Source organism: Micropterus dolomieu, linkage group LG23 (genome assembly GCF_021292245.1).
Source record: "Micropterus dolomieu isolate WLL.071019.BEF.003 ecotype Adirondacks linkage group LG23, ASM2129224v1, whole genome shotgun sequence".
Lineage (NCBI taxonomy): Eukaryota > Metazoa > Chordata > Actinopteri > Centrarchiformes > Centrarchidae > Micropterus > Micropterus dolomieu.
In genome coordinates, this window is record NC_060172.1 from 3623185 (window position 1) to 3632755 (window position 9571).

General features: G+C 45.0%; 1 protein-coding gene across 2 annotated transcripts in view; it reads left to right on the top strand.

Moving 5' to 3' along the window:
* Positions 1-4887, top strand: part of drd4-rs (dopamine receptor D4 related sequence) — a 6343-nt gene extending 1456 nt beyond the window's left edge. For both annotated transcript variants that reach the window (XM_046040407.1, XM_046040408.1), the window contains 3 exons: positions 363-475; positions 1296-1984; positions 4121-4887. In XM_046040407.1, coding sequence (XP_045896363.1) covers positions 363-475; positions 1296-1984; positions 4121-4323 — 1005 coding nt within the window. In that variant the 3' untranslated portion in view covers positions 4324-4887. The remainder of the gene's footprint in view (positions 1-362; positions 476-1295; positions 1985-4120) is intronic.
* The last annotated feature ends 4684 nt before the right edge of the window (positions 4888-9571 follow it).

Here is a 9571-nt window from a genome sequence, read left to right on the forward strand (position 1 = left end):
GACTGACACGAGTTTACACCTGCACAGTGAGGACACGATAGAAAGCTGTTTGAGAGGACTGACACGAGTTTACACCTGCACAGTGAGGACACGATAGAAAGCTGTTTGAGAGGACTGACACGAGTTTACACCTGCACAGTGAGGACACGATAGAAAGCTGTTTGAGAGGACTGACACGAGTTTACACCTGCACAGTGAGGACACGATAGAAAGCTGTTTGAGAGGACTGACACGAGTTTACACCTGCACAATGAGGATACGATAGAAAGCTGTTTGAGAGGACTGACACGAGTTTACACCTGCACAGTGAGGACACATTTGTAAATGAGTTGATTCTGCATGACTGTCTGTGTTCTGTTTAGTTTCTGGGAGGTATCTGGACGTTGAGCACCTACATCTGTGATGCTCTTATGACCATGGATGTGATGCTGTGCACCGCCTCCATCCTCAACTTGTGTGCCATCAGCGTGGACAGGTGAGTCCACCTGGAGGTCAAACTTCATTTAAATCTAATAAAAAACTACAGTTTGACCTTCCATGTGAAAAGAAGAGAAATAATCTCAGATATCTTTGTCATATTAAATGAGCTTTCTGCTGGCGTGAGTAACGAGTGCCACTCATTACAGTGTGATGACCTCCATCATATAGGATATACAGACTTAATTGGCAGCACGCTGCCAGCAGAGCCAAACAAGAATTTCAAATTAAACGACTTCAGTTTGACCTGAATGAGTTTGGGGGACTCCCCCTCTGTCGGGTCGTGTACCTGAGAAACATCTGAAACAAGTCCAACTGCCTTTGACCATGTGCATTCTGAATTCTGGGGATAACTCACGTCCTGACTGCTGGAATATTTTTACTTTTCAAACAGGCCTTTCTCTGCTTTAAACAAATCACTGAGTCTAACTGGGATCTGAACGTGTCTCACAGCGAGGTCTAGGGCCACCTTGTCCACCATTATCAGAGCAGAACCAAACTTTGCAGTGAGAATGTGAGTTAAACAGTGTGAAGTTGATGGAACACGTGTCCTGTGAAGGTTTGTTGTCATTGCTCCATGCAGCCTGATGATGACAGGGTTGATAACATAAAGCTGTGTGGCAGAGCACCACTGAACTGTGGGGAGAGCTGAACGATGATGCATCAGTTATTGAATACAGGGTCTGTTTCTAGACTCATGATTAGTCGGCTTCTGTTGAGAGGACAGAAAAGCAGCCATGTTTCCCGATTGGAAAGCAAAGATCCGAGTTCTAAGAGTTGGGTAGAGAAAGGGTTCACGTTTCTGTGTTGTGTTTCAGGTACATTGCAGTGGTGGTCCCTCTGAAGTACAACAGGAACCAGTTCAGCGTCCGACAGCTGGCTCTCATCACTGCTACCTGGGTGCTATCTCTGGGCGTGGCGAGTCCGGTTATCTTCGGTCTCAACCAGGTGCCGGGTCGCAACCCGAATGTGTGCAAACTGGAGGACGACCGGTTTGTGGTGTACTCGTCCATCTGCTCCTTCTTTGTGCCTTGTCCCATCATGCTCTTCTTGTATTACTGGATGTTCCGAGGCCTGCGGCGGTGGAGCGGTCGGAGTCGATCTCAGGTGGGTCGGGCCAGTCGTCAAGCTCTCTCTTCACGTCTCGGCTTGGCCTTACGGCGAGCTAAAGCCACAACGACCGGGAATCGAGAGAAAGCTGTGTACACCACGCCAGCCAGCCTCAGCCCCACCTCTCCATGCACTATCTCCATGACCACACCCTCTGCGACCCCGGTGATGGAGGAGCATCAGGACGGGGCGACGGTCTTGGCAGAGAGCGATCCGATGACGACACAGATTGACAGCATGTCAGACGGCGAGCCCACAGAAAGGAGGGAGGGAGGCAGCAAGAGAGAGAACGGCCTGAGGAAGACAAATGCTGCCAAGAGAGGAAGAAGAAACAGCAAGAGCAGCAGAGTCAGCGGGAGGGAGCGGAAAGCCATGAAGGTCCTGCCCGTCGTTGTCGGTGAGTATCATTCACTGAGGATCAACAGCAGAGGCGTGAGAAGAACATTGTGTTGTTGACAGGTTGCTTTCAAACATACGTAGCTTTGCAGTTTATCTTCTGTATTTTAACACATCAGGACAGGGATTGATATCAACAGCGTATTCCACTGTATAAATGATCATTTAGATTCCAATGAAGGCTTAAACATGAATGTCACGCATCATTTAGTAGAAAGTCGATATACACAGCCACTTTCTGTCAGCACCCACAGCTACAATCAGCTGCCAGAGTCAACGAATGTGACTGGATAATATAAATGTGTCTCTCCAGGAGGCAGCTCTTCAGCTCAACTGCCTGCAGCTCCACACGAGAACAAACTGCTGTCTTTGTTCATGGTTTCCATGTTTTACTGTAACACACCGTGAAGCTGTGATCTCGCAGTAAAAATAGAAAGTGCTAACTATCTATCTCAGTGAAATCATTTTCACACCGAAGCCACATTTAAACACCAACACTCACATCTCACACTGTGACAAACTGCCTGAATGATGGCTTATAATGGATTAAGTTTCCTGAGGATGGTGAAGTGATAGTGAACAGCATCGTCTGCTGTCGTTAGCTGCAATTTAAAGTTTCAGAAAGGTGAAAAGCAGCTGATTATGATGTTATGTTAACTACTACTCCACAGTGAAGACATGCAGACAGCTGTTCAGAAATCAGATATCTGGGAACATAATGTTTGTTCATTAAAGGTGCAGTGTGTAGGGAAGTGTGACCAGAATTCTAAGTTAAAAACATGAACCAGCATGATCCAGCAGACTGAAGTAGTAACAGTTCTGATATCGTGTCAAAGACGTCTATGGGTTGTGTTGTTCAAATTCAAGTCCCTAATGCTGCATCCAGAGTGACTCCTGGGTCTGCACCATCTACCTAACCTCCATAATCCAAGCCTACGTCCCTTCTGGGCTACTGAGCTCCTCCAACAAATACCTGCTCTGCCATCCTTTCACACAAAGCAATCTCATTCCCTGTTCTCATCTGTGACACCACGATGGTGGAACGAGCTACCACATGCCATCAGAGCAGGGGCGTCCCTCTCTGACTTCAAGAAGCTCCTGAAAACTCTGCAGAGAACACTTCCTCTGATAACACCTCTAACCTCTGACATGCACTTCCTGTGCTTTTCTTCTTCTGTCTCCTCACAGTTCTCTTGTATTGATTGCACTATTTGTTAACTCTTACTTCTTCTTCCTGGTATTTATGCCATACGGGCTAACAGCTCTCGAAGTCAATGCAAATGTGTTGTAGATATTATATAATTTATCGCCTTTTAATTTGTCGTAAAACACTTCCAAATTTCTAAATACACTTCCACTTCCAAATTCCACAGAAACAAAATAAAACTCAAACAGTCGTGATTGTTGTTTCCACTGTTCCACCTGTCACTAGCATGCTTTGGTGGAGATAAACCCTTAATTCATGAGTTAGATGTGAAACTACTCTGCCTCTCTGATGCGCAACATCCCTCTCACTCCTCTCCCACTGGACGCCGCTCCTGTGCCCGCCTGAACCCGACGTGTCTTTGCCGAGTAAGAGTCCTTGTCTGAGCCACTGTAAACCAACTCGTACGGTATTCCTTGTTGGCCTCCATCGCTCTTGATGCGGATGGATGATGTGTTCAGTCCCAGTCCGTCCGTGATCACTGGGAGCCTGAGTGTCGTTGCCCACTCTATCGGCTCCAGTCAGCTAATAGGGCCGCTAAGTTAGTCGCATGGCTAACTGAGCTAACAGCAGTTATGACCTGATATGTGCGGCCCATGTTTTTTTGGAGTATGAATTTGACAGGGGTAGTCTCAGTTCTTACACACTGGACCTTTAACCCGGTAAAGATGGTTTACACTAAAATATTAACAATCTCACTACTGCAACAAAGATATAAAATATCTGTCTGTATGAAGATGATGCAGTCTTGTATTTTTATGATTGATTACGGTCTGCCTCTAACTTCTTCCAGCTCTCTCTGCAGCACTTCAAACTAGTCCTGAATGTTAAGAAGTCATCTGAAGTAACTGAGATCAGTCCTGAAAGCACAGGACAAGAAGGATAAATCTCATTGTCTCTCCCTCTAACTGTGTCTGTCTTCTGTGTCTCTAGGTGTGTTTCTGGCCTGTTGGACACCGTTCTTTGTTGTCCACATCACCAAGGTGCTGTGTCAGTCATGTGACATCGGCCCCACTCTCATCTCTGTGGTAACGTGGCTCGGCTACGTCAACAGTGCCGTCAACCCGATAATTTACACCGCCTTCAATGCTGAGTTCAGAAACGTCTTTCACAAGCTGCTCTGCTGTCGGACGTGAAACGTCTTCAGACATCCTCAGGCCATCCAGGATTTTATTATCTACAGAGCCGAATGTTCTTTAAAACAAACCAAACCTTAAAAGATGCATCCTGCGAACTGTCCGTCACCAACGGGAAGAAGGTTTCTGACCAAAGCCTTAGTTTAGACCCCTGCTTGACTGAAACACTATTTTGAAGGTTTTCTTTGTGTGTCAGTCTCTTATTTTGAAGGTTGTGTTCATGTGTCAGTCTCTTATTTTGAAGGTTGTGTTCACGTGTCCAAGTGGTAGTCAGATTTCAGCCCAGAGGCATAAAATGTGTGAACAGAATTAGAAAAGTTGTTTGCTATAGGAGTTCTTTCACGTTGATGTTCTTTAAAGATTTTACTGAACAGTGGCGCCTTATTTTTATTTGCTTTTACAGAAAAGTTTTTATGTATATTGTTGTGACTGAAGCAGTGAGCGTGAAGATGACTGACCTATATATGGAAAAAGTAAAAACTGAACAGAGTCTGTGCTGCAAACAGAAACATTGTGGTGAAGTCTGTAGTATTTATCTGTGAAGTGAACATGATGAAACGTAGATGAAACTGTCACTGACAGAAGAATAAACAGATTATTTGGATTTTGTTCTTATTCATTAACTTCAAACATTAAATCTGTACATCAGATGCAGCTGCTTTACTGCTGTATATTTTAGGATGTCATTCAGAGGTAAACGCTGTACTGGACTTTTTACTGTACCTATTTATTTGTTGTTCTGGGAACTCTGAAGATTCACATTTAGTTATTAAACAAAATGATTGTTTTAAATATATTTTGGAGGTCATTCTGAGGAGTAGCACCACTTTAAACCAACACAGGCTGTGCAGGCTGTAATTCTGCCTTTGCTGAGAATCACTTTTAATGAATAACCTGCAGAATATTTGCTGTCTCAGTCTCCTGACTTTAAATGAAACCCTTTCTCTGCTGAGATTCCACACTGAGTTAAAGCCCGAGACAGGACGTGTCGATGTTTTCACTGGTGAACCACCACAGACAGGATCTGAACCCGGCCTCAGCTGTACAAGCCTGAAACTAACCCTGTTGTCTTTGTAAAGCTGTCTTTCATTCATTTATCGTAGACCAGGTCACTTCTTCCCTGCATGGACCAGAAACAGTCAAAAACAGGCTTGTTTTAATAACTCACAAAAGGAAAGTAATTCCAGTAATGCAACAGAAAACTGGACATGTTCACTGGACACAGGTGTAGGACCAGATGTAGTCCAAGATGGCCGGTCGACCCTGCCTTCTGATCCACATCACACCTTCTCTCCTCTCTAAACCACCTGAAGAGTCTCCTGACGTCTGATCCGTCCTGACAGGCTGCTGCAGATGTGTCCAGACGTCCTCACATCTGATCATGTGACTGCCACCCAACATTTCCTCTGTCGGGAAGTGTGAGACCTGCAAGTACAAAACTTCTGGATCCTTCCTCACCAGCCTATTTCACCTGAGGTGCTCGGTGCTGATTGGCCCCTGAAACCATGACTGTGTGCAGCACTTGTCATTAATAATACAAAGAACTTTATGTATGGAGCACTTTGAGTGTTTCACAGGAGACACTGCTCACACCTGACGTCGTGTTACCTGAACATACTCTCATTGATCAGCAGCGCTGACTCCATGATCACTCCTCTCCTTCTCCTCTGTGTCCGGCTGGGTCCATGTTTCCTGAGAAAGCCTCGCCCTTCATAATGACGCCATGAAAGTTAACAGCAGAGTCAGCTGGGTAGCTGCTCAGCTGAGCCCGACCCAGCTGTTGTTTCCCTTCTCAATTCAATTCAATTTTATATATATAGCGCCAAATTACATCAACATTCTCACATTTAATGAAGCAAACTGCAGTAATCTTGCGTTGAGTTGGAGCAAGAAGACATTTTGCTTTTTCTCTAGGTGTGGAGCCGGAGGCTGAAGCAGAGAAGCCGGACAGAGAGAGTCCAGAGCGTCCAGGAGCAGGACTGCTGGAATAATCCGCTGTTTAGATTATTAATCGCAAAATAACTCAAATTATAATGAATTCTTAGTGGAGAGAGTTTCACAAAGTTTGTAAAGTTAACTACACACAGCCTGTTTTCAATATGGAAGAAAGGAGTTCAGATGGGACGGAATAAACCAAAAGGGGGACATCTGAATATTCTAATATTTATTATTCCACTCAAACAGAAACGTGGCTAACAAGTTCATCACCTGAGGCGCAATAGCAACACCTGGTTATAATGTTTTTAGAAAGGATGGGGTCAGGGATAGGGGGTTATGATAAAGACACCTTAAAATGGCCTATGGATATCAATCTGTCTTGAATGTGTTGGATCAGAAATGATACTTTCTGCAGAAATTACCTTCTGTGTCATTTTTATGTCAGCTAATTTTTTTAGCCACCTTAAAACCATTATCAACCGCAGCAGCTCTAAGAAATAGATAAGCCTGATTTTTATATTTACTTGCACAAAAAGACAGACAGGAAAAAACAACTGATCATTTTAATCCGGTCCACACCGACACAACTAACTAACCAATCCACAAGCAGAACGGATTAACTATTAACGAGCAAACCTGATAGAATTCTTAAAACCGCCGACCTCTTCACTGGTCTGTCTCCATAACTCCCTTTAAACCCATCTAAATATTAAACCCAAAAAGCCAACATCTGAACTCTGAGCTCAAAGTGGAAGCAGAAAGGCAAACGATCGACCGTGGCGTGATGATGAGGATCAATAACTTACAAAACCTTTTATGGACGTTAATGAAACCAAGCAGGAGAAAGAAGGAGAAGTTAATAATGTTTTGGTGAAAGATCGTCTCATCCCGACGTCTGAAGTTCAAACCTCTCATTATTTTCACAACTGTTAATACACACAGCCGATGTAAGTGATTAATTCAATCCTTCCGAAGGATGAGTTTGGATCAGACACTCATTTCATTAACGAGTCTCTGCTGATTAACGTATCAATTAAACTGTTGTTCAGATATCAGATTTTAATAATTACAGACCAATCGGCTTTCTTCAACTCAGATCTAATAACAGTAGATAGACAGCAGATCGATCATCTGAAGAAACGCTGAAACAGCATCAGTATGTTAATGGAAAAGGTCAAACGCTCATTAGACACTCGAGCTGCTGCTGGATCTGAAAAGGTTTCTGACAGCGTAAGATCCTCCTGAACAAGCTGCTGCGAAGAAGCGTCACCATCTGTCACAGCCGCTCCGTCTAAATGCCGCATGATGTTTTCTGAAGGACTCACTCAGTGTGTTGCTGAAAGAAGGAAGACTGAAAGTAGCGTGTTGGAACACCTCTTTAAAAATCATTCAGTTATCAAAGTTAATCACATCTTCAGACTGATCAGTCGCTCCCAGGATGTTCCTTCATTAGCTGATCGCTTCTCATGTTGGACACTCTTTTACAAACTGTCACTTTGGAACAGACGGCGGTACGTTCGAGCATGCTGTACTCCTTACGGGACTCTAGCTGTGAAGAGGGCTAGGAAAGGTCTGAGGCCCTGGGACCACGTGAGGGGGGGACCTGTGGTAACATCTCAGAGGAATCTCCCAGATTTGAAAGGGATGGAAACCGCTGCGGAGATCAAGTGAGTAACGTTAGCCTAGGTTCAGTGAGGTCCTGTCTGATCCCAGCTGGTTAGCTTTGTTAGCTTAGCCGCAGCGGTCAGTAAGGAGTGAGTTAATGCTAAAACGTGCCGCCTCGTTGAGGCTAACGTGCTCTCGGCCAGCACACCGTGGATTCTGCCATATTTCAGCAGCATAGGACTGGTTGTCGTGGCAATGCATGTCCATGAATTTGGGGGCGGAGCTTCTGAAGGAGCAGTAAAGGGAGGAGTGTGTTTGTTTGGGTGCTGAACTGTAAAACACCAACAAACTGTCTGCAGAATCACAGTTTCCTTCTGAGACTGATCTGAAACTCTGGCTGCCGCCCTGCGAGTGAGTTTCAGAGCGGAAGTTTCTCCTGCACCAACACACTCTCCTGTCAGTCTGTCAGTGATCGGTGCCGCCGTTCCAGCTCGTCTCTTCAGGTTGCTATGACGATGAGGAGGTGAGCCCAGGACGTTCTTGTCCAGTTGCCAGAATATTCTCTGACGGTTCTGATTAGAAATGTTGCCTTTTTGTTCAGGATCTGAGCTTTGCTGCGTCCTGACGAGGGAAACGTAAAGTTTCCTTAAACTAACTTAATTTAAACTGTCTGTCCCCACATGCATCCGATCACAGATGTTCCTTCCTAAACTTCTCTTGAACCTATTTTTAATCCTCACGCCTTCTCACTCTCTTTGCGGTCGGAGCTTTCAAACACCTGGAGCGTCTCGCCTGCAGCAGGAACATCATTATCACTTCAGTCAGTCAGCAGCTGAAGACGTGAGGCGTTAAAATCCTGCTGACGCTGAAGAAGCTTCACGGCTCTGTGGCCAAACTTAAGTGATCAGCCATCTGCTCCTCTCACTCGTCTGTACCTCAGCTGATCTGAGAAGTGTCACCTCTCAGTGGGGAGCTCGTCTGTTACTCTGATGGTTTCACCGCTGAAACAAGTGGAGAAGGTAACAGGGATCTGAGCTCTGTTGCATCTTGGGTAAAAGAAAAGGATAGACACCTTCATTATATTTCCCCGTTCCTCAAATTAACTTTATTTAAACTGTCTGTAGCCACATCTGCTTCCCTTCCAACAGCACATGCCTCAGTTCACAGCTATGACTCACAAGTCCCTGAGTCTGAAACCTGAGTGAAGAAGGAGGAACTGGGAGACGCCTGATGACGATGATGAGTTACAGTGTAGTTAAAGTTCAAATCAGTCACTTTATTTTCTATCTCAGCCTCTTAAATCTGTCTAAAACTGCATGTGGTCTGGTCTGTGTGACACTCCTCTGCAGGCGAAGGACAACCGTCAGACGTCTGCAGGAGGTTTAACTCTGTGTGTGGAGGAGAATCAGGAGGAGAAGGTAACAACAATTATTAACCTCAGCAGCTGGCAGATACTTGCCCTTCTGAGTGCAGCTGGTGAATAACTACAAGCTGTCCCTTTAAATAAAATCTATTTATATAAATGACTCATTTATTTGTTCCAGCAGTTTCATATCAGTCATCCTGCAGGAGGAAGCATCATCATCATCATCATCATCAGGAGATTCAGACTGAATCCTGAGAAAAGGTCAGCTGACACACAACAGGTCATGTGGACCAATCATCCTTTAAATAACAGGAAGGGGGGGGGGGGGGGGGGGGGGGG